The sequence below is a fragment of the Typopeltis vanoorti genome, chromosome 5 (genome assembly GCF_054136105.1).
Source record: "Typopeltis vanoorti isolate ZY-2024b chromosome 5, IOZ_Tvanoo_1.0, whole genome shotgun sequence".
Classification (NCBI taxonomy): Eukaryota; Metazoa; Arthropoda; class Arachnida; order Uropygi; family Thelyphonidae; genus Typopeltis; species Typopeltis vanoorti.
Genome location: NC_143553.1, coordinates 136,531,262 through 136,557,430, shown reverse-complemented (window position 1 = coordinate 136,557,430; position 26,169 = coordinate 136,531,262). Strand labels below are relative to the sequence as shown.

Here is a 26,169-nt window from a genome sequence, read left to right as displayed (position 1 = left end):
TCCCAATTAGTGAGTGTCATTTTCCTTTTTTGTCCAAAATTTCCTTTTCTGTCAGGAGAAAAGGTACCTGCCTTCCTAACCCTCTTTAAAATTGCATTAACAGTACCCTAATGAACAACACACTCATTGGCAATTTGTTTTTGAGTAATGAATGTATACTGAGAAAGAGTACAAATATTTGAACGCTTGCTTGGAGATGTATCCATTTTATAACTACACAAAATGAATAGAACACTATGAATGTCAACTTTTTTTTCCACTATTTTTATGCACAACACTATTAATAAGCATCATAGAGGCAGTTAAAACGAAGCACTCAAACAAAATAGGGAACTGAAACAGAAACCGAAAATTGGGCTAGTTTGGATTGATTTGTTTACTACTATACTAACACGCAATAAGGGATCAGTTAATTGAAAGATCACGTTTAAAGGTCAAATTAAAATTGCAATTTTATGGCTAACCTGCTTGTATACAGAGGCTGATGCATATCAGGATACTAGGGCAACTTTTTCTTTCTTCATTCTCGTGGAAAGGCTTAGACGTTGGTTATGCATTTTCACTATATAATTTAAGGAAATTACAACGTACTAGGATATACATTAAAATAAATTTTAATATACTTCAATATTTCGGCAATGTCATGTTGCCATTTTCAAGAACTTAGGTATAAGACGTGCACGCAGGCACAACAAAACAGTAACTGAGGAAGAAGTAGGAAGCTATTATTTCTCCTAAAGTCCTGATGGTGCCCCTTAGCGGGCAATGTTGGTATTCTTGGGCGACTGGGCTGAAGGTCTTCTGATGTAGGTTTCCCAAATTTTAGGCAGTCTCATGCAGCCAAATTTGTTGAGGTTTGGATTGTTTCTTAGGGCTGAAGCTGATTCCATGAAAAGCCTTTCATATTTGTATTTGCTACGGTGTATTATCCTGGCTTTTTTCCACCGTATTCTATGGCAGGTATCCAGCGCATGGTCAGCAAGACCAGAGTGGCTGTATTGGTGAAACCAGATGTAGTCCTTGTGTTCTGAAATTCTGATATTTGCTGTCCTGCCTATTTGACCAAAATAGGATGGCTTACAGCTGCAAGGGACCTGGTATACACCAGGTAGGTCTGGGGGGGGGGGGTTGGTCTTTAGTAGAGCGGATAAGGGATGCCAATTTTTTATATGGTCTGTAACAAGAAGGTAAGTCATGTTTTTTTAGGATTTTCGTGATTTTTTCCGAGGTGCCTTGGATATAGGGTATGGTGATGGATTTAGAGTAATCCTTGTTGTGAGGTGGGGGGGGGGTTGTGGTTCACATGTTTCAATATTTTTTGGATTTTTTTGGGGGGGGTAGCCATTGGTTGAGAATGTGATTTAGTTCTGTGGTTAGGGCATTGTCATTAGAACAGATTAGTTTAGCCCTGTTGTGTAGTGTCTTAATGACTCCATATTGTTGTGAGAAGGGGTGGTGGGATTGTTGGTGGATGTATCTGCATGTATGGTGGATTTTCTATAGACTGAGAGAACTAAGGTTCCATCAGGCTGGCAGGTGACTGGTATGTCTAAGATAGAAAGGCAGTTGTTTTTTCCCTCTTCCAGGGTGAATTGGATTCTGGGGTGTTGGTGGTTTAAGTGTGTTAGGAAGGAGAGGAGTGCATCGGAGCCATGTGGCCAAATAGCGAACACATCATCAACATAGCGAAGCCAAACGGTTGGTTTTTGTAGGGGCAGAGTTTAAGGCTTTCTCTTCAAAAGTCTCCATATAAAAGTTGGCCAAGGGTGGGGAGAGTGGAGAACCCATGACTGTCCCCTTTATTTGTTTGTAGAATTTTCCTTGCCAAACAAAATAGCCTGAGTTCATTGTGAACTGAAATAGGGCTGAGATATCGGGAGGAAATTTAGCTTGGATTGGCTCTGAGGATTCTTTGAGTGGGACATTTGTGAATAAGGAGGAGACATCAAAACTGATCATTATGTCAGTGTGTTTGAGTGTAAGGTTTTCTATGCTGGCTTTGAAGTCGGTTGAGTTTTTTGTGTGAAAGTGTGTTGCCAGTATAGTGTGAGAGAGCTTTGGCCAAATGTTTAGCTAGTTTGTATGTGGGGGAATCATTACATTAAAATGGATATACATTTTAATTTCGGAAATACATCGTAATTTCCTTAAATTATATAGTGAAAATAGGGCAACTTCATATCGCATTTTTCCTAGTATGTCTTTATCCCACGTCTTTCCTGTGTACTCACTAAACTTTGCAATTTATAATTCCTCATTTCATGACCAGCATTTTTGAGTCTTGCTATTGTTTTATTCACTGTGTGAACCTTCTCCAGATTTCTCACTTTACAATTGAAACAAAATCCTTCTCTATTTTCAGTGTGCTCACCATCTTCCTGATTCATAATCTTGTCCACTCCAGCTCCAACATTACAGTGAATAGCCCTGTAATTCTTCATGGTGGTTTCACTATGTAATGAAAGTGATCTTTCAGCTAGAGGGCTAGTTGCCATTTATGTCAACTACAGAAGCTGCATGTCCACACAATTCTTTGCTGATAATTCTTCACTAATAGTTCATTGCAGGAATATTCTTTTCTCATAATATTCATTGCTAATCATGGGAAAATTCATTGGCATATTTTTCGTTAGCAAAAATTACTTGCAAGCCCTCAATTATCACTTTATTTTCATGATTGTTTTATGATAATATATAATTTTATTATGAATTTATAAGTCATAATAATTCAGTTTTATTATAATTTATAATTATAATATTTATATAAATTAGGAGGTGCTTAAGGATCAAAGATGTATAATTGGGAGGAGACTCCCACATTGCCTTTTAAAGAATGCTTAGAACCACCCAGTACAAATCAGTATAGGCTGGCAATTTGGGATTTAGCTGACCAAATTGTGTACAACATGATAGAATTTCATGCCAGCTTGGGGCATCATCCCGTTAAACAAGCACCTTCTCCCTGCCCTTTTTGTTGGGGAAAAAAGGTCGAACAGCACAAAGTCGGCCATTGGACCATGTCCTACCTCAACATCAGCAGTTCAAGATTGCTACTGTCAGCATAAGAAGCATCAATGGAAAATAAATGGAATTAGCAGATGAATTGGATAAGTAGAAGATTGACATAATAGGCATGGCTGAAACCAAGAAGACAAAAATAGATGAGATCTTTCTGAGCAACAAATACAAATTGTTATATTCATGCAACAACAATCAGGGATAAAAACTTAGCTATACTATTCAACACTAAATATGAGAATAATCTTGAATGGCAGGAAATGTCAAGTAGTGATCTAAGCATATATTAGAAAATGGGAACTGGACAGTGAGACTTATTTGTGCCAATGGTCCCACAGAACATTCTACTAAGGAAGTATAGAAATTTTGAGGCATTAGAGAAAGGAACTGACACCTTTCATAAAAGAAAAGTTGTTCCTTGTTGGAGATCTCAACAGTACAGTAGAAAATGATCACCAGACATAGAAATGTTTTGGGAAAATTTGCCTGCTGGATTTCTGTTCAGGATTATGAACTAATTATTACTAATGCTATGTTCCAACATGAAAATGTGCACAAATTCAAATGAAGAGAACATGCAAGAAATAAGTCTTAGTTTGTTGTTGTTGAAAGAAAGGATCCAACATCAGATATACAATTGTTTGCCGATGATGCGAAGATAGTCGGGGAAATCAGGGATGCTACTGATAGTCAGCAATTACAAAATGATTTAAATAGACTGGAAATTTGGGCAAATGAAAATGGCTGTCAACTTAATGTGTATGTTGAGTATGTGAATGTGTGTAATATGCCCAAGCGAGTAGGAAAGACCACGAATCAGAATGGGCTAGTTAGTATAAGGCATCAAAATAGGGATGGGACAAATCGGCTTCTGCAATTCACGTATACAAATGCCAGAAGTATTAGGAACAAGAAGGAAAAATTTTTGGCCTTGGTTGGCACTTTCAGACCACAGGTTTTTGGCATTAGTGAAACATGGCTGACAGAAGATAACACAGCTAGTGGGATTGAATGTGAGGGGTATGGTGTGTTCAGGAGTGACAGGGAGAATAAAATGGAGGGAGGAGTGTTATTGATGATAGCTGATGAGCTACAGCCAAGAAGAATAGAAGTGGAACTGCAGGATAGAGAAAAGAGCACATTTGAGGCTATTTGGTGTGAGATTGAAACTAGCAGAACAAAAGATACACTTGGGTGCTGCTATAGACCAGGTGGAATAGATGGTGGAGATGTATGCATAAGCAAATAGAAGAAATGAGTGGAAGGAGGATAATTATTATGCGAGATTTCAACTGTGGTAACATTGATTGGAAGGAGGAGAGGACGCATGGGAGGAAGGAATTGGATTTTATGCAGTTAAGGGATAACTATCTGCGACAGCATGTAATGGAAAATACTAGGGGTCAGAGAGTGCTTTACCTAGTAATTGCATCTGAGAATTTGGCTGTAACGAATGTGACCACGTTGCCACCAATTGGTAAGAGTGATCATAGGGTCTTACTTGAGAAGTGGCTAAAGGTGTGGAATTTACAATTAAGACAGAGTACATGTGGAATTATCGGCCTGGTAAGTATGATAAGCTTAGGAGATTGATTGGTTCAGTGCCATGGCATGTACAACTGCAAGGGCTAGAAGTTGATAGTGCATGGGAGGCGGTTAAGAAGTGTTTGCATGAAGCAATGGCTGTCTGTATACCTAGAGTCTGAATAATAAATCAAGTAGGGGTTAAATGAATGAATAACACCATTAAGCTTGAGCTGCAAAAAAAGAAATAACTTTGGAGGGAATTTGAGGAGAAAGGTGACCGGCAGGCACATGAACGGTATAAAGTGCAGGCCAGAAGGGTAAAGAGTGTGGTAAGAAAAGCAAAAAAAGGATTACGAGAGAACATTGGCCATGCAGGCTAAAGAGAATCCTAAACAGTTTTTTCGATATGTTGTAAGTAAAAGGAAAAATGTATCTGGCAGAATGATTTTAAAGATTGCTGATGGGAGGGAGGTAACCGAATCAGTTGATATAGTTGAATTACTGAGCGAGCACTTTGCAAGAATATATCTTCCAGGTGGTGACATTGCAGAAATGAATGAACCAATAGATTATACAGGAATTGTGGTGAATGAAGTGGAGGTGAGTAGTCTATTGCAAAACCTCAATGTCAATACATCTGTGGGATTGGATGATATACCAGCTCATGTCATAGGTGAAGCGGCTAAACTGTTGTCAGTATCCTTGACCATTTTGTTTAATTTGAGTCTCGGGTCTGGGCTAGTCCCGAGGGGGTGGAAAGAGGGGAAAATAGTTCTGCTGCATAGAGGTTCCAAGACTGCTGTTGTAAATTACCGACCGATTAGCATATCAGGAATCGTTGTCAAGGTCTTGGAGAAATTAGTCAAGAGAAGAATACAGGATCGCATAGATGAAAATGGGATACTGTATGGGGGACAGCATGGTTTTGTGAAGGGTAGATCATGCCTCAGTAACTTGCTCATGTTTTATAACACATTGACGGCTGAACTGGATAAGGGTAATGGGTTTACAGTGATTCTACTGGACCTTGCCAAGGCCTTTGACAGGATACCACATGGAACTTTAATCAGTAAACTGGAGCAGATGAGAATGGATAGGAGGGTGGTTGATGGAGAGATATCAGAGAGTGGTTTATTCAGGAGTGGAGTCCAAAAGACGACTTGTGACTAGTGGTGTGCTGCAGGGTTCTGTTCTTGGACCACTACTTTTCAGTTTGTTCATTAACAATATAGGAAAGGATCTGAGAGGAAGTGTTCACTTGTTTGCTGATGATGCAAAGTTGGTTAGAGCAATTGTGAGTGCACAGGATGCCAAAATTTTGCAGGATGATTTGGATAGTTTGGAGGACTGGGCTAGGGAAAATGGATGTCATTTTAATGGCAAAGTGTAAGGTTATGCATTTTGGAGTGAAAAGATTAGCAGCAGTATATCACATTGGTGGAACCATACTCCAGGAGATTGAGGCCAGGGATTTGAGTGTTGTTGGATAGGGAGTTGAAGTTTAGGGGGCACATTGCAAAAGTGACTAAATCAGCTCATGAAATCACTTGGTTGCTGAAAAATACTTTAACAAGCAGAGATGAACAAGTTATTGTTCCCGTATATCGAGCCTTGATAAGACCCCATCTAGACTACACTGCCCAGATATGGGTGCCAGGGTTTCTTCTTGATGGGGAGGAGGTGGAGAGATCCAGAGACGAGTGACCAAGATGATAGCAGGTCTGTGGAATGAACCTTATGAGAACAGGTTGAAGATTTGTGGGTTGCAAAAATTGGTTGATAGGCAGAAAAGGGGTGATATGATTGAGACATTAAAAATTACTGAAGGGTTTCTATAAGATTAATTCAGAAGATATTTTTGAGAATTGGACTGGTGGTGGTGGGAGGACTAGGGGCCATACATGGAAGCTTGGCAAGAATGTGGTTAGCAAGGGTGTTAGAGCTAGGTTTTTTACTTGGAGAGTGGTGAATGAGTGGAATAAGCTGCCAGAGTCTGTTGTGGGTTCTATGACCATGAATGAGTTCAAGGCGAGGTAGGATAGATACTGTGTGAATGGCAAATAGTTGTTCTTGACATGATGTTAGGGCCTCCCTCAATGAGTCTGTCGACTCCTTGGAGTTGCCCGAAATAATAATAATGTTAGTAAGTGTAAAGATATGCACTTTAGTGTGATTAGAGTTCCAGCTGCATATTATATTAGTGTGGTTATGCTACAAGAAACTGAAGAGGCAAGGGATCTTGGCATATTGGTGGATAGGAATTTAAAGTTCAAAGGTCACATAGCAAAAGTTGCAAATACAACTCAGAGGATAATTACAATGTTGAAATGAACCTTGATGTAAGGATAAGGAAGTCATTTTGTCTCTTTATAAGGTTTTGATAAGACCACACCTGGGTTATTGTGCCTGGATTTGGTCTCCTGGGTTTCAAGGGGATAAAGAAGCTGTGGTAAGGATGCAAAGAAGAGTTACAAAGATTATATCTGGATTATGGGATTCAGATTATTAGGACAGATTGTGAGTATGTGGATTGCAGACTGTGGCTAACACGTTCACTGCCAACTATGAATATACTTGTATGTCGAATACTGACCTTCTGTGCCTAGCACAAGTTTACCGTAGTATAAGCACATTAATTTGGACCCTTCGCTGTGAATACAGTGGAGAGCATGTCTGGGGGCTTGGTAGAAGGAAAATAATTTCAGCATAAGTATAGTATATTATAAGAGGTATTGTTACGTAAACTGTGTATTTATTAATGGTGTAATTGAAGGGTTTTATTTAGATAATTGTAAGACTGGATGCAATAAACCTTACTGCACCAAATGCTGAATGTCACTGACTCTGAACTCAAGTTACACAGTCATCAGCGCATGTAAGACATAAGTGGGGATGATACAAGATTATGAAACTAAATTCTGTCTGATAAGCCAGCTATGAGAACTCATACTGACCTTGTAGAAGTGAAAGTCCTTGATGTGTGGTAACAAACTATGCCCAAGGAGCGTGGCAGCAAACATCTTAACAGGAGAAAGAGGGGTGATATGATAGAGTTCTATAAACTTTTGAATGGGTATTATAGGATGTGGAAGGTGGGGAGATAACATGGGAGGGGGGGATCCATGGAAGTTAAAGTTATTTGCAGTCAAGAAAGGAGTAAGAGCTATTATTTTTCTCCCATAGATCAGTGAGTGGAATAATTTTCTCTTAGGGATAGTAAGTGCATCTACTGTGAATGAATTTAAGGGAAGGTATGATAGCTGGTTTGGGTGATTTATAGCAACCCTCAATGAGTCTTTGACTTCCTGGAGGTCTCAGATAATGTTTTCCCTCTGGTTCAGGATACATGAGTATACAGCTGATTTGAAATTGGAAGTTATTACCATTTTAGTTTTGAGCAGGTTAAAACTGAATATCATATTGAAAAGAAGAGTGTGCAAGAAATTTTTAAAATGAATTAAAGTTGATTAGCTTTTGGAGGTGAAATGTAAACTAAAATATACAAACATTATTCTAGAAATGAAAGATTTTGAGAACAAGAACCAAACCTTGGAAATTCAGTTCCAAACTGAAGGAAGCACCTCATCTTAATTATTATTTTCTTCACCTCCATGGAGTCACAAGACTCATCATGGCAAGTCAGTGCTAGTTAATACATAGTCTATCATACCACTTTTTAAACTCCTCTGCTGTTGCACTTATACCACCTTCTCAGACAATGCTTCTTCTGCTCTCCATGCAAAAAAAAAAAATGTCCTTTTACTCACTATCTCCTTTTGCACCTTCCTGGGATGGGCCCGTGTCCTTTCCCTCATTCTACCATATGAAAAATCTTCCCAGTGTTAATCTGATAACCCTTCAACAGCTTAGTCTTCTATTCAGCAAACTTTGCAGTCTGCATACCCTCAGTCTGTTATCATAATCAATATTGTAAAGTCCTGATATCATTTTTGTTATGTCTCTGTGCTACAACAAGGCTACTTTGTTCCCTCAAATCCCAGTGACCAGATGTGATCCAATGAAAGCTGTATACAACATGATCATCACCTCTTGTGATAAATTTTGAAGTTCAGTGCCCTCTGAACTTTAAATTTCTGTCTACAATCACCCCATGATCTCTTGCTTCCTCCACTTCTTCCTGTATAACTCCTTGAACTGAATACGTAGCATCCCATCTGTGGATCCCAAATTTCAAAATCTCAGTTACATTAAACTGGCATCCCCATTCATTTGTTCACCTTTCCAGCTTATTCAAATCCACTTAGAGCCAAAACATCAGCACTATTACTTATAATCCTCCTAAGCTTTACATCATCTGCAAATAACTGAATATCTCTTTGTAGTCTCATGACAATATTGTTGAAATAAAGATTGTAAAAAAATGGTCCTGGTATTGAACCCTGTGGAACTCCACTTGGAACTCATCTTCCTACTTCCTGATGCTGATCCCCCATATACAACTATCTAATATCTATCAGAAAGATAGTTACCAATCCACTAAAATGATATCCAAACAGATATTTAGCAATTTAAAACCAACTTGGCATGTGCATCCTGTCAAATGCCTTTGCAAAATCTCAAAAAAATTGACAGTGCATACCTTACCCTCATCCATTACTCTTTTTACTCCTTAGTAAAAGCTAACCAGATTACTAAAACAAGAGCACCCCTTAACAAATCCATGCTGGCCTATAAATATTGGCCTTATCTGCCTAATTCTGTATATAAGTTCTTACCAAAATCTTAATTACAGAAGAAATACAAACAGGCCTGTGGTTTGATACCTCCATTCTACCACCACCTTTATACAGTGACACTGTTTGCCCTCCTTTCACTCTCCAAGAATTTGTCCCATTGTAAGACTTTCGTTATTCATTAAACAACCAAATTAATGCCACAGTCAGTTCCATAGCATGTTCCCTTAAAACACATGGAAAAATTCCACCTAGTCCTCCTGCCTTACTGACATTCAGTGTACTCAGTATTAGAAATACATCTTTTGCATTCTCTTCTAACACTTCACCATTCCTTATCCCTCTAGGAATAAAGCTTGCTGTACCAGGGCCTCAGCCATAGCCAAGTTAGCTGGTCTTGGGCGTGGACAGCAGGGTTTTCCCCCAGTTTATCTGGGCTTTTCATCCTGCAAACTGGCCCCATCCACCATCCAGTTTACCTTGTCTATCCTGCTGAATTATTCATATTCTTTGATTTCCATCCCTGTTAGAACATCCTCCTCAGTTAACCAAAATTTCAGTGATATCAGCAATCTGTGGAGTGATGGAATCGATTATTGCCAGAAACTCGTTCCTTTTATATCTAATACTCCTAGTATTTGAACACAGTAAAACCAGTGTACTACCAGTATTCTTATAGCCATTATTCCCCACTTGCTCCATATGGCTCTCCAATATAGTGTACACCATTTCTCAAGTCACTATTCCCCCCCCCCCCCCCACACACACACAGAGAAGGACATTACTGTTAGTTCCACCCTGCAATTCTAGTTTTCCTTCCCTGACACTAGCCTAGAAAAGACTTTCTTCATATGCCTGTTTTTTTGCATTCAAATGTAATCCACCTTCTACAGTTCTCTTGTCTAGATATACTTTCATGCACTCACATATTGTTACACCCTGATAACTTAAGAATGTGAAAATTTCAGTTATCATGATGTAACAGGAGAAGAAATAAAAACCCTGTATAAATAACTAAGTAAGCAAGCTTGTTCCTAAGCATATATCGTTACGAGCCTTTGAAAGTAATGAATACATAAAATTAAAAGAAAAATATGCTTGCATCCAAGTGAAAAATATAGCTGAAATTGTTTGTTGAACTAAATAAAAAAAAGGGGGGGAAAATTTATTACAGACAGTTGTGATGTGATAAAATAAGGTTAAGTAAAGCAAAGAAGATCAGTCATAGGAATTTGTATGTGAGAGGCTAATTTTTACACTTGAAATAGATTAAAGAATTGAATTAATTCTTAGAAAATTTTGAAAAGGGGATTAATTTAGTATAGATGACAGAGGTTAGCTTAAAAAAAAAAAAAAAAGGCTCAAGGGCATAATTCCTGAATTGAAACTTTCTCATGTGTCGGTCGCGTGCACACGGATCACAGGATGTTTTGGCAGAAAAACTCCACTCTAATTGGTCAGTGAAATCAACTTCAGTAAAGGGGGGAAGAAAAGAAATTGAAGGAGGTGTCGCTAGGATCATCGTATAAAAGGGTTAGGAACCCCCTGCCCCCCCAGGAGGCTTTTTCCTGAGAGTTTTTCTTAACGCGTCTTCGTATAGATCTCGCGTGGTTTTCCTGAGTGACGGGTAAGGAGTTTTCTCCGTCCAACACAATAAGGAAACAAAGAGTACGGTATTTCGATTCCGTGTTCCTATCGTAAGAAATGAGGGATGCTGTTTAGTTAATAGAAAGAAGATAATGTCAGTGTGTTTCATCATCCAGTGATAGTAACGAGAGAAAGGAATCCATACAGAAGTCAGTGCCCACGTGGTGAATTTTACAGCCATAGAATAGATGATCCTATATATGTCCTTGATTGAAGCATGTAAAGTAAAGATCGTGAAGGCCCATCTTAATGCCAAAGGAACTTGTGAGTGATAAGTTATAGAAGAGTTCGTCCTAGGCAGGTACAATCGGGGAAAAGGTAGAAACCAGTGTAGAAGACCCAAGTAAAAAGGTACTGTAAGAATCTCATGCCAATTCAAATCATATGTAACTGTAATCATTGTTCAATACCAGAACAGCTGAAGGGATTAATGAGAATTATATTAGGACTTTAGTACATGTCAGACTAGAATGAGAATAAGCTTGTTACTATTAATAAGTATTTATGTGCCTAGAGCAGTGGCGCACCCAGAGGGGGGGACAAGGGGCCCGGGCAAAATTAAATTACAACCAACTTTTTATGACGATATTATTGACCAGTTCATAAAATTTATTTGTAAGCTTCCTATAATAGTACAAAATGTTGAACAATCATATGTGTAACCTAAGGAGCAACAGCTCATCCAGGTTACGATATGCATAAAGTTACAAAAATTTATGTAATTCATTTTCATTATATACATATATGTACATTCATATAATATACATATTACATATTATTATAATATAATTACATAATAAAATCGCAGGAGACTTGCTAATATGTACAGAGAAAGTTGCATAACAGTTAATTAACAAAATAAAGTAGTTAAATAGCATTAAAATTTTTATGATCTTTGAATACAAATATGCTAAAAAGCAATAATTTATACAATTATTTTGAACAGAGATTCCTCATTTCTGTGGGAAAATAAATACTCTTTGATTAGAATTTTGTATTTGTTTGGGTTAGTTTTATTTCTTATTGTTAAAGGTAGTGTGTTGAATACTTTTGGTGCTAAATAAGTATGTTTGTGTATTGCTTCTTTATTTGCTTTTGTAAGTATATATTTTAGGCCCTTATGTCTACTAAGGAAAGCATCTTGTTTGATATTTACGTATTTGTTGTCATTTTTTATGAATAATAGTACCCTATAGACATACATATCTAAGGGATAGCATGTTTAGTATGGTGTTTCTAGTTAAGATTTTAATTACTTTATGCTGAGTCAAGACTAAAGGTTTCAGCATAGTGTGATAGATTCCTTCCCAACTTAATATACCATATTGTAGTGCGCTTTGAATCCAGGCAGAATATGTTTTTAGCATATTTAAATTTAAGAATCTGTTTGGGTAGTAAAGTCTGTTTAACATAATCCTTACTTTATTTACGACATTGGTAATATGTGGTTTCCAGCTTAAACTACTATCAATTTTTAATCCCAAAAAATCTCACTGACTTTTTCTATTTTCTCGCAGTTACAATTTGAATTTGTCCTGCAACTCTAATCATGCAAAATTAATTGTGCAGTGAAGTTCATTTTGCCAGTTATATTTTGCAAGTTAAAATTTATGTATTTAGTTTTTGAGACATTCAGACTGAGTTTGTTTGACTGGAACCAATTTTTTACTTTAAAAAGATCTGCATTCACGATGGTTTTAATTTGTTTGGCTGTGTCTGTAGAGAAATTTAGTACTGTATCATGTGCAAAAGTATTTATTTTACTGTTTAGTTTAAGATTGCAGAAGTCATTTATATAAATATTAAATGAAATTGGTCCCAAGACAGATCCTTGTGGCACACTGCAGTCTACTGTTTTGGAGCTGCTATAGCTCTTGCTTATTTTTACAATTTGTGATTTGGCATTTAAGTAAATTTTGAACTAGTTTAGGGCAGTACCTTGTATTCCTATGACTTCTGATTTTTTTTTAATTTAAATTTCATGTGATACAGAGTCAAAAGCTTTGTGTATATCTAGAAATAGTAAATTTGTATTCAAGTAGCTAAATTGAAAAATATAAATATCATTTGTAAAATAAATGTTGTATTTGTATGATTAAATGTACATAAATTTCTAAATATATAGTTTTAAATGGTCAGTACAGGTAACCCTTTATAACTACCTGCGCGACTTAAAAATCAAATTTTATCTTCGTTAAATTTGTGTCTGCCTGTATCACGCAGGTAGTTATAAGTAGCGAATTTATATTAGTGGAAACACCCTTTAGCACGTATGTACGTCAATTGTATACCGCAGGTATGACCAACTTCATTCTATACAAGGGCCAATATATGATGAGTGGTAGCATCACGGGCTGCGCACTTTTAGACAGAACTTAAATAAAAATAAACTCCACATTTTTTTAAGTATTAAATTATGTATTGAATTACTATATTTGTTAAATCATTTCTACTGGAAGTTGCTAAATTAAATTTAATTCATATTTCTGGTTTTTTTACATATAACACAACTTAATGAGAACACTGTGGGCGTTCATGTGTGGCAACAAGTTCTTCAAAGTCGATTTTCGAAAGTTGATTCCGTGTTGACAATATAAATTGTTTCCATCATCAGAAATAATGAATATAACTAGTATATCAATCAGAAAATCTAGGATCGAAACTAATAGCTAAATTGATAATACATATAATTTAATACAGTTTTTATTCTGCCACGGGCTGCACAAAATCACATTACAGGTCGCATGTGGCCTGCGGACCTGCTGTTGACCACAGCAGGTCCGCGGTTTATTGTTGAAAATTGTCTTCGTTTCCTGCCAGGAAAGCGCATTAAACATCATAAGTGTGTTATCTCAAGCTGAGCACTTTATTTTCTGGTGAGTTACATACATAATATGTAATGCTTTTTTATGTAAAAAAATTATTTTTATAGTAATGGCCACAAATTGCATTGAAAGGGAAAAAAAGTGAATATTGAAAAGAAAATTTTTCTCGAAGAAATGGATCGGTTGAAAAATGGAGAAAAATCAGTTGTTGTAAGGACTTTGAATTTAAATGAATCAACAATTCAAACAATCAAATACCATGAACATAAAATGCAAGAAAGTGTTTATTGCTGGGTCAACGGTAAGTGCAAACCTTGTTGCTTGTGTACGCAATTTTCTAAGAGAAAAATGAAGAAATCTCTAATGATTTGGAAAGAAGATGCACTCGAAAGAAAATTCCTTTGGATGGAAATCTTATTAAACAAAAAACTCTCAACGTTTATAAACATTTATAATGCAGACCAGGTGTTCAATGCTGATGAATCCGATACTGGAAAAAAATGCCAAAACGCACATATTTCGAAAAATGAAAGATCAGCTCCTGGATTCAAAGTTTCCAAAGACACAGAATTATTCTACTGTTTTGTAGTAATGCATCAGGTGATTACATTACAACACTGTTTATTAACCGATCCTCAAATCCTCGTGCTATTAAAGATTAAAATATGCACTTATTTTTGCTAAAACATTTATGCATTACGTGCAATGAAGCTTAATTGCAAATTGTAATTTTTATAATTTTATACTATGTATTTATGTCAGTTTGTTTTCTTAACTTACATGAATTACCTGAATTAAATAAAAAATATTTTTTTTGTTGGATATGTCATTGTTTATATAATTTTTTTAAAAAAACTGATTTCGGAACATAACCCTACTTTTTGTATGTGATCTGAGTCTCGCATAATGCGGCATTTCTATGGAACCTAACATCCACATTATACGAGGGTTACCTGTAATTCATTATTCTGATAATCGGATTTCAATCACACCTCTCACTCCCTGAATGATAACAAAAGCAAGTGTGAATTTCAAGACCAGCATTCGCCCCTGCATACCAGATTGCAAATAATGTGTATATTATTTGTACTGTAATAAAATTATATATTTCCTTGCATAATAACATTGTAATATTTGTTGGTTATTTCAGGGAATACATTTTTAGGAAAGATTATTCCTGCAGTTTATTCTGTGAAAAGAACAGAATAAAGCGTTATTCATGTGTGATTAATGACTAGGAATGAGTTCCATGTTGATTGATCCATTATAATAATAAAGTGACTGTGTACTTCCAGTAGGTTGTCTTTCAGCATGAAACTTGATCATATCTTATCTCTGAACTAACCTCATGTGAAAAGTCTAAAATAGGGTTTCCCAAACTTTTTTTTTTCCTTGGCCCGGTTATTTTAATACTTCATCTTCGTGACCCACTAAAATTTTTATGACCAATAGGTAAAATAAAACAAATTTGAATGTTCATAGTTTCATTTATTATTATAATAATAAAGAAGCATTTACTTTTACAAAAATATAAATAAATTAAACTAAAGCTAAGTAATTTATTAATGAGAAGTGTGATGCTGTTGTTTGTTAACTAGAAATTTCAGGTTTGGAGAAATCCACTTCAACTTCTAATCAGTTTCTATATTTATTTTTTAGAAAAACCAGTGTTGAAAACCTGTTTCACACTTATAGGTTGTGACAAAAGGCATTAGAAATTTTATCGCTTTTTCTGCTAAAACTGGGTACTTCTGAACGGCAAGACAGCCAAAAATCCATCAGTGGTATTGTGTTGAAATGTCTTTGAGTGCTGTATCACACGACAGTTCAATTATAGATTAAATATCTGAATCCGGCAATTCTGTCTCAGATTCTGCGTTCACTGTAAAAGGGTTCCTTATCCATGCTTTGTTGCTGTTGATTGGGGGAAATATTCCTTCAGACTTGCCTGCAGCCCTGGCATATGTTCCTTGATAACAGCTGAAATCTCATCTGGCATGGAACTCATATTATACTCTTTTTGTAATTCTGTTAGGTTTGTAAAAGATTTGTAATTCCCTGCTTCCGCATGACGGGGCCACAAATTAAGTTTTTTTTGCAGCTTCCACCTTCTCTTGCACTTTATTTAAAGTTACATTGCTACCTTTGTAATGTCAGATTTAAATTATTCAAAAAATCAAAAATGTCACAAAGGTAGGCAACCTTGATTAACCAATTGACATCATGAAAACTGTCTTTGAATTCAAATATTACATCCCTAGTTGTTGGGGATGTTGGTCTAAGAACATTAAAACTTCATCCTTCATTTCATTAAGTCTTCTTAAAATTCCCTCTTGACAGCCATCGCACCTTACCGTGTAAAAGGTGTTCATGTTCACTCCCCATTTCTTTGCACAATGCAGAGAATATTCTTGAATTCAATGGATGAGATTTTATAAAGTTTATAAATTGTACACACTCTTGAATAGTTGCATTTAAAAGCAATGCCATTCTTTTGACTGCCAATGCTTCTCTGTGAATGCTACAATGCACCCATACACAGTCTGGTGCTACGGCTTTGATCTTCAGAAAAAGTCCAATACATGCGCCTGTCATTGCATGGGCTCCATTGCTACTCAGTCCCACACATTTCTTCTATTCAATGCCCTTTTTATTGATGTAATTTGCAATCAAATTAAAAATTTCTTCAGCTGTTCTTTTTGTTGTCAGAGGTGTACAAAAAAGAAATTCTGTGCAAGTTGTATTGTCACAATCGTATCTCACAAAACACATTAAATTGGCATTGTCCGATATGTCTGTACTTTCATAGATTTGCAAGGAAAAAAAAAATGCACTCTTTTAAGTGACCTATGACAGTTTCTTCGATATTATCTGCCATCTCCATGATTTTGTGCTTCACTGTATTATTTGATAGCACCAGCATATTTATTGGCTCTCCTGTTTTTTATCACATATTCGAGATGCTAACATTTTCATTGCTGGAACTATTAATTTCTTGGCAACTGTGTGAGGATAACCACTTTCAGTAATTAATTTTGATATTTCATAAGAGGCAATTACAAGATTTTCAGACTGAGCTCCCTGAGAAAAATTATTTTTGGTAGCTATTAGTTCTCTCTTTTTATTTATAAAGAAATCTATTGGCTTATTACTGTAGTTTGGATGTTTCAATTCCAAATGTCGCTTCAACTTTGAAGGTCTCGTGGACCCGTTTGAATGTGCTGCACAACAGATAACACATAATGGTTTGTCATCAGCACCCTTGATGAAACTGAATTGTATGTAATCCTGAGAATACTGTCAGGTCCAGTACATCTTTTTTGTAACAGTAGTAGACAACACATCGTGCGGCCGTTTGTTAGTGCTGTTCTCAGAACTTGTGCACAACTGCACGTCACTCGATTGTTCATTGGTGCTAATCAAAGAGTTTGTAACCAGCACATTGTTGTTTTATTACCCATTTATCCATCTTTAAATGGATAACGGCAAGTGAGATGAAGAAAGAATGAAATGAATTATTTAGAACAATTATAATAATTACAGTTGTTCAGCCGAACCCACTGGGCAAGGTACACGTAATCAGTAAATACAAAAAAAAAAGCTCTCTCTTGATGCTGAACTCAAACTGAACAAGCAGAGTGAGTACGTGGCAGGCAAGTAAAACAAACGCCAGACTGCCAAACAATTCAGCTGGTTGCACGGTTTCCTTTGTGCATCCTCACCATTAGTTGAGCTACTTTACCGTGAACAAAGAGATTGTGAAATGACGATGCGGACGGAGTGCGTTTTTCGTCTCTATTAATTAAATTATTTATTCATTAGTCCTGATTAAACACTATTTACTTCTATTTTAGAGTTTCATGGAAAAAAGAAACCCCAAAAACAAAACACCTAGGTTTTTGAGAGTTTTTTTAGGCGACCTGGCAATTAGCTTTTGTGACCCAGTGCCGGGTCGTGACTCACCATTTAGGAAACTGGTCTAAAGGATATGAGTGAAAAGGAAGTTAATGTAGTAAGTTAGTAGTTAAATCATGATAGTTTATTTTCTACTCGCATATAAAAATCGTAGATGCAAGTTTTGATTCAGTTTATTTTCAAACTGATTTAATCTAATGCAAAGAAACAGCATAATTCACTGTCATTATAATAAACCAAAACAGATTTTTTAAAAAATGTCAAATTTTATTAAAGCTTATCTTTCTGTGTAGTATAACACTAACATCTCTTACTTTTAAGGTTACATGGTGGTCAGCATTCATGGTTGAGAATTTATGGAGACACGTGTTAAAATAATTACCTTATTTAATATTAGGAAAGTAACATTTGACATTTCGACCTCTGTATTGAGGTCATCATCACAAAAATTCATATGTATAAGAAACAAGCAACATTCTGCTCCACTTTACAAAGGTAAAATGAATCTAAGCTGCTTATTAATCTTTTATCTAGCCTGACTTCTATTGGGGAGAAAAAAAATAAAATAAAAACATTAGCCTGTCATTTTTGTGACAGACTAATCATTCCAAGAATGTGGAGGACCCATCTTGCAACCGGAACAAACCCAGAAAGAAATCTCAATACGAGAGGACTCTAAAAATGTTTAATATAGTTCTGTTTTTAATTTATTTTTATATTTATTTTATTTTTTAATAATATTATTAATTTTATTTTATTTTTTCCCGCTAGAGATCAGGCTAGATAAAAAAAAAAAAAAAATTAATAAGCAGCTTAGATTCATTTTATCTTTGTGAAGTGCAGTAGCTTGTTTTTTATACATGTATTTTTCTGATGACCTCAATACAGAGGTCGAAATGTCAAATGTTACTTTCCTATAATAAATTTAGTTTAATCCTTTATCCAAGTGTAAGCAAACAAAGTTTGCTCCTGAAAATATCTTCAGGACTGAGGTAAGGTAGTGCAACACCAGGCAACTCTGAGCAAAGGTGGACCAAGCTCTCATCACTCCTTGTCTCAGTATCTCCCATAATGCAAAGCACATCTCCTTTGCTCGGAGTTGCCTGGTGTTGCACTACCTTACCTCAGTCCTGAAGATATTTTCAGGCGCAAACTTTGTTTGCTTACACTTGGATGAAGGATTAAACTAAATTTATTATAATCTAACAAAGTGAAAAATAAACTTCCAACAAGTTACTTTCCTGATATTAAGTAAAGTAATTATTTTAACATGTGTGTTGTGTCTCCATAAATTCTCAACCATGAATAACACTAGCATCATCAGAACTCTTATTTGGAGTCTGAAATGGCTTGAAAAGTTCCATATTCAATCTCCAGAGCAGGGTTTCCAGATTATTTAGCCCTTAGTGCCCATGATACTAATGTACAATAGGTTTGCAACCTTTCATGGGTGAGATTGATTTAAAAAAATAAATAAATCAAAGAAACTTAGGAAACTTTCCCTCCCCTCCAATAAGGAGTGTAGGAAAAATTATAAACATTGTTACCCCCCCCTTATCTGCAGATTCACTTTCTGCAGTTTCAGTTATGGGGGTCAATCTTGAGTAGTGTGGTCAAATCTCATCCCATCCCATCTGGGACATGGATTTAAATTTTAAACAAATTTAAATTGGCTGATTTATTGATATTTACTAGCTGTATCCTTTGTAAAAAAAAAAAAAAAAAAAAAAAAAAAAAAAAAAAAAAGTGTATTTATTACGCTTATTTATTTATTTTTTTAGTTTAGTTTTGCATAAGTTGTTGTACCAGCATATCCAGCTGTACTGTATACACTACCTGCCCGTTTAGTAGCTGTCTCAGTTATCAGATTGACTGTCATGATATCGCAGTGCTTGTATCAAATAACCCTTATTTTACTTAATGGCCCCCAAAGTGCAAGAGCAGTGATGCTGGCAATTTGGATATGCAGAGAGAAGCTGTAAAGTGCTTCATTTAAGTGAAAAGGTGAAAGTTCTCTACTTCATAAGGAAAGAAAAAAAAAATCGTCTGCCGAGGTTAAGATTCCATTCACATAACTCTTATTACAGTATATTGTTATAATTGTTCTGTGCCTAATTTATAAATTAAACATTATCGTAGGTAGGTATGTATGTATAGGAAAAAATATATATAGGGTTTGGTACTATCTGCAGTTTCAAGTATCCACTGGAGGTTTTGAAACGCATCTCCCCATGAATGGGAGGGGGGGCTACTGTATTCTACATTTCAGAGTCTCTCTGAACCCTTGTGACCATTATCTGAGTACAGTAGTCAAGATTGTGGTCTCATCAAAGCTTTATAAGTGGAAGAATAACTTACAACTACAAGTTATAACTGTCTGTTCAGTATTGTGAGGGGGGAAAAAACCTTACACACATACACAAACTAGTTTTTAACACAAGATTCTTGAATAATTTTGCAAATTTAAATGTATTTTATGCCTTTTGATACAATGATCGGTGGTTAAGCTCTGGCCATCCTTATAAGATACAGGGTGTGTGTATTGATGCACTTTTTTTACAAATAATTTCATAAGGGTTACATGATTTAGAAAATTATTTTGATATAACAGATTATTATCATGGTTTATATATTCTATACTAATTTTTTAGCATTTCCTCATCCTGGTGGTACAACACCTCTTCATCTAGCAGCTGCAAATAATCATGTGAGTTGTGTCAAGGAATTAATCCAATCAGGAGCAGATTACAATGCAGTAGATGAGAGAGGAAGGACAAGCTTATTTATTGCTGCTCAGGCAGGTTTTGATGAATGCGTGCTAGCACATCTTCGTAATGCTATTGGCAGAGATATATTATCCCTTCCTGGTCATGAAACTGGTAAAATTTGAAAAAAAATTTTTTTTATTAATAACAGTAAATGAATCAGTGATGTTTTCATATACATAATAGAATCTTATACAAGGTTATTAAAGTATAATTTAATTTATATTCTTATGTGTTGTCAATTCCTTAAGTGATTTAGTAATGCATAACCAATATATAAGCTTGTGTATGAGAATTATACAAGGTCAACATGTCCAAAATTCTCATTTCTAAGAAGTGCATATCATTACACCTGCTATAGGCATACTTTGATATATTTATTAATATACCCATATAAATAAAGATACTTTATAAAATATATAAAGTATCTTTTTTCATGAAAATGGTTATTTTGTATGATTAATACAAGACTGTGTGCACAACCACCAAGTTCTGCATTTTTTGAAAGATGGCACTGACTTAAGACATCATTTTTTTTGTAAACAAAGTCTGCCTGTGACATCTGGCATGAATTTTCATAAGTCAGTACTGTCTCAGGAAAACACAGAACTTGGTGATTGTGTGAAGTTATTTATTTCATATGGGGGTTTTCCCTTTTCCTTCCCCATCCCTTAGGATGGATTGACCCCTCCTAATGAGTGATTAAGTATGTATTTTATAACTGTAAATCTTTGTGTTCATGAGGCTGGTTTGCCTGTTCTGAGGGATGAAAAATCAGAGTTTCCGGATGGAAAAACCCTCTACCTCTCTATGAGACCGGATAACTCATCTTTAGTCGAAAGAGACCAGATAAAGGTTCCTCACATCATGGACAGGAATCAAACTCAGGTCAAAGGGCTTCATCTATACCAACAGAACTATGGAAGCTCATTGTAACTAAAAGCAATGAAAAATGTTACCGTTGGCTCAATAAATTTTGTTTTTTTGTACTCCAATGTTAGGATAGCTATTGGCTGTGAAACTAAGTGGAATGTGATTCTGCTTTTAGTTTTTTGAAGAAGCTTAGAAATGGAGGAAAAAGTAACTGTAAAAGCAATTGGATATGATAAATGTGACATGAAGCCTGAACATAATTATTCTAGATGTCTAGAGTAATTACTCTGGAAAATTGCTAAATAAAATGGGCAGTGGTTGTCAGCATGGTTGTAGAAAACGCTCATCCTGGAATGCATATCAATACATAAAGTAAAAAAAGCAATCAAAAACTCAATGTGGAAAGGCAACTGGAATAGATTCGACCACAAATGGTCAAATATTATTATTATTATCCAAGGACTCATCGAGGGAGGCTGTTAAATTACCCAACCCAGCTATCATACCTACCCTTGAATTCATTCACACTGGATGCACTCGCTACCCATAAGGGCAAATTATTCCACTCACTCACTTCTCTCTGGGAGAAAACCTAGTTCTGAACCCTTTCTTGACTGAGAACAACCTTAACTTCCATGGATGCCCCCATGTTCTCTCCCTGCCTTCCATATAATGAAAAAAATTTCATCAGTTGAAATGCCATAACACCCATTCAAAAAAAAGTTTATAGACCTCTATCATATCACCCCTCTTTCTCCTGTTAACCAGAGTCTGCAATCCACATACTCGCAATCTATCCTCATAATCTAAATCCCATAATCCAGATATAATCTTTGTAACTCTTCTTTGCACCCTTTCCACAGCTTCTTTATCCCCTTGGAACCCAGGAGACCAAATCTGTGCACAGTAATCCAGGTGTGGTCTTATCAAAGCCTTATATTAGTGTGTTGAAGCAAACCTTGCATGTCAAGGTTTGCTTCAACATACTAATTATCCTCTGAGTTGTATTTGCAACTTTTGCTATGTGACCTTTGAACTTTAAATTCTTGTCCATCAATACACCAAGATCCCTTGCCTGTTCAGTTTCTTGTAGCATAACCCTGCTATAATATGCCACTGGAACTCTAATCACGCCAAAGTGCATAACTTTACACTTACTAACATTAAACTGACAGCCATTTTCGTTAGCCCAGATTTCCAGTCTATTTAAATCATTTTGTAATTTCTGAATATCAGTAGCATCCCCGATTGCCCTGCCTATCTTCGCATCATCAGCAAACAATTGCAAATCTGATGATAGACCCTGCTTGATGTCATTAATGTATAGATTGAACAGTAATGGCCCAAGGACTGAACCCTGAGGTACACCACTGGTTACCTTAAATCTGGCAGATTTACACCCACTGTATACAAAGTTTTGATATCTGTCTGTCAACCATCCCCTGATCCAAGAAGTATTAAATATGGAAGTATTAAAGTTGTACAGTGGCTGCACCTACATAATTCAGAAGACCTGGCCAGTGGATCAAATTCCAGATGATTGGAGTACTACTGTCATAGTACCCATCTGTAAAAAGGGAAATAAACTTAATGTGAGGTTTATAGAGGAATTTTTCCTACTGAATGTTCTTGGTAAGATTTATGCAAATATTCTTGAGAAACAGTTAAGAAAATTGTTAATGGGAATCGTGGAAGAGAACAAGCTGGATTCAGGCCAAACAGAGACTGTCAGGATCATATTTTCACTTTAAGACAAATAGTTGAAAGGTGTAGCTCAATGGAAGTGGCGCTTGCATCCTTTGTGCTAGTCTGCTCAAAGAGAGACTTAAGTTCAAGTCTAGTCATCAACTGGAGGAACTTTTCTAAGTCTTTCTTTGACCTGTTCCCAAGTTAGTTGATCTCTGGCATGAGCAAGTAAGTTTTTTTTTCTCCTGAAAACTGGTTTTTTTTCCTGTAAACTCAGGAAAATCGCCCGTAGAACCTGTATTATTTTAGACAGTAACCTATCCTGTTAGGGTTAGGTACTGAGTGATGGCAGCACTCGTCTGCCTGTCTTTTCATCAGTTGCCTATTTAGTAATAGTCATGATTGACTACAAGTGGAGATTAAACTGACCACTCATTCTCCAAAAGCTAGGTAGAGTTAAAAAGGCCTTGCCTGTTCTTATTAGGTAATAAAAGGCATTAGTTAAGTTAGTTGTTGTTTTTTTTTTTTAATTTATTTATTATGACAAATAGTTCAGAAATCATGAGACTATAACAAGGATATGTATTTAAATTTTGTAGATCTGGAAAAAGCATATGATGAAGTGCCAAGAGAAAAACTGTTCAAAACACTAGTCATGCAGTGTGAATTGGACATTATGTCCAATTGAATTGAAGGAGGTACAGGAAGATGGTTTCATGTTAAATTAGGTGGGAAACGAGTGCACATTATCTCTGCTGTTATTCATCTGTGTGTGTGTGTATCACATTATGAAGAAAAGTGATATTAAACTGATATCAGAATCAGGGAACTTAATCTTAGCTGTTTATGCAGATGATGTTATACTTCTAAATAAATCTAGTATAAGTCTACATAATTTCCTGACTAAATCAAACAGCTGCCTGTAATAAATTTGGTATGAAAATCGGCAATAAAACAACAGACAATAAGCAGAAATATTGAAAACATTGATGCATCCTGAATGGAAACCTGTTGAACAAGTGAAACGTGAGCTATTTAGGAACGATTTTGGGTGAAGATGGCAAAGTGTTCAAACAAATTTTAACTTATGGATTAAAGAGCTGGGTTAGAAATAAAACACTTGATCAGAGGCTGGCAACTACTATGAGAGTTCTGAGAGAGTGAGCAGATGGCATCAATTGCAGTATCATATTAAAAATGAAGATATTAGGGAAGAAATTGCCATTGTTAATAATGTGTTAACAGAGCTAATTTCAGGCAGTATGGTCACTTAAACAGAATGGGAGAGGGAGGATTAGTAAAAGAAGTATTTTTTTGCCAGGTTGGCAAAGAATACTTCTTTGCCAACCTGGCTGGGAGAAAGAAGAAGAAAAAAAAACAGAGGAAGAAAGATTTAGGTGGATTGATACAATAAAAAGTGCCTTTAGAAGATATGATAATATTGGAGTCTTGACAGAGAACAGATGAATTTGGAGGAAATTTGTCGACAGGAAGTGAGTAACGATGTCAGTTTTTCGTGTAGTACTATCACGATACCCTGTACATCCCCGAGGGTACATTGAGAAATTTTATGTTGCCTGGTGAAATGTTACCTGGCTTATTGGAGGCATCCAGTTGAAGTGGCAGATGCCATGTTTGGTTTCCAGATTCAGGATTCCAGTTTCTGTCCCCTGCCCTTCTCTTCTCCATGCAGTGTGAGTGATACCCTTCAAGTATTCCTCACATTATTAGTGACAGGATCATGCCCAGTTAAAATGGTGGTGTCATAAGCTGACCACCAATTATTATATGGATATGATCCTGTCAGGAATGAGGCAGGAGGCCTCCCAATCAGCTGGTGCATAATCCTACTGCTACATACTCTGCCAGTTCATGCGTGAAGGGGGGTCTCAGTAGTAATGTTGCAGCACTGTCAAGGCCACATCATGGTACAGAGACTGGCTTCTCTCTGTATGGATGTCGTGTCCAGGAGTCTGTTTTCTCTCACTGCACTTCCCCACTATATGCGTCCATCTAATCAAACTTATGAAGACTCTCACAAACAATAACTGTGACAAGTGAATCTCTCTCATAAGTCAATGAAACTTATTTCTTGTGTCTTCTCTCCACATGAATTTGTGCATTCTGAACATAATACAACAGGTAGTATACTTGCAATTATTTGCTCTTTTCTCAAAAACATTTTGATATGTATGGGGTATTCATTTCCTACTCAGCTCCAAGAGAACTTTTTCTTTATCAGCTGCCTTCTCTAGCAACTTGAAACATTCAGCCACTTCTTCCTTAGAATCTTCTATAGGAAAGTTCTAGAAAAGAAGCTGATACAAACTTGTCTCATTGCTCAATTCTCCATTTTGATATTTGGCCACATCACTACTTTATATTGCTTGCCATTCAAAAAGGTTATACTCATGTTTAATGTTGCATTCTGTAGCTACTTTTCTCTCCCTGTAACAGAAGTATGCATTACTACATGTTGCATGGGTAGCATTGCACACAGAATACTACAGTAGTAGTCTGTTTTACAGCTTCTGAAGTTTCATTGTGACATAAAAACAGGGGCAATCAAGTGACAATAATTTTAGTATTATTACCAACTAGTTTATGACAAAATATTTCAGAAAGCCTGTGAAATCATACATATGCTTATGTAATTTGCATTTTTTTTTTTTTCAATTGAAAGTTTGAATTCATTCACCACCAGTTTAAAATACATTCAAAAATGTTTATTAATATTTTTATAAAAGTCTTCAAAGTTTTTAATTCGTTGACTAGATTAATTTATCACAAGAGATTGGAAATCATGATGCTAAAAGCATGGATCTTGCTGTGCCTTTTTATACCATAGACTGCATACATTACTGGAAGAAAAAAAAAAAAGAATTCTTACAACATAGCAGTGGGAGGTAGACGGTTTTTTTTTTAAATATTATTTTTATATATTTTTTGTGTGTTAGAAATGAAAATATCCCAAATTTGAAAATTCGCTTTTGTGAATGAGAGAAGTAGCATTGCATAATTCTGTTCTTGGTTAAAAGAAGTGCTTGGTTTTAGCTGCATTCATTGAGGAACATACTATTTAGATTTCACTTCTATGATTGCGCATTTATCTGACATATTTACTTTTATATTTCAATGGTGGCATGGTTGGCTGAGTGAATGGTCTGCCTGTGCTCTCTAATCAATAGACTGTGGGTTCAAATTGCACTAGATATGATT

At 35.9% G+C, this 26,169-nt stretch overlaps 1 protein-coding gene across 1 annotated transcript in view; it reads left to right on the top strand.

The window, feature by feature from the left end:
- LOC150106849 (uncharacterized) overlaps positions 1 to 26,169 on the top strand; it is a 99,174-nt gene that overhangs the window by 37,112 nt on the left and 35,893 nt on the right. Inside the window, exon 3 of the mRNA XM_090392767.1 lies at positions 20,278 to 20,505. Coding sequence (XP_090248893.1) covers positions 20,278 to 20,505 — 228 coding nt within the window. The remainder of the gene's footprint in view (positions 1 to 20,277; positions 20,506 to 26,169) is intronic.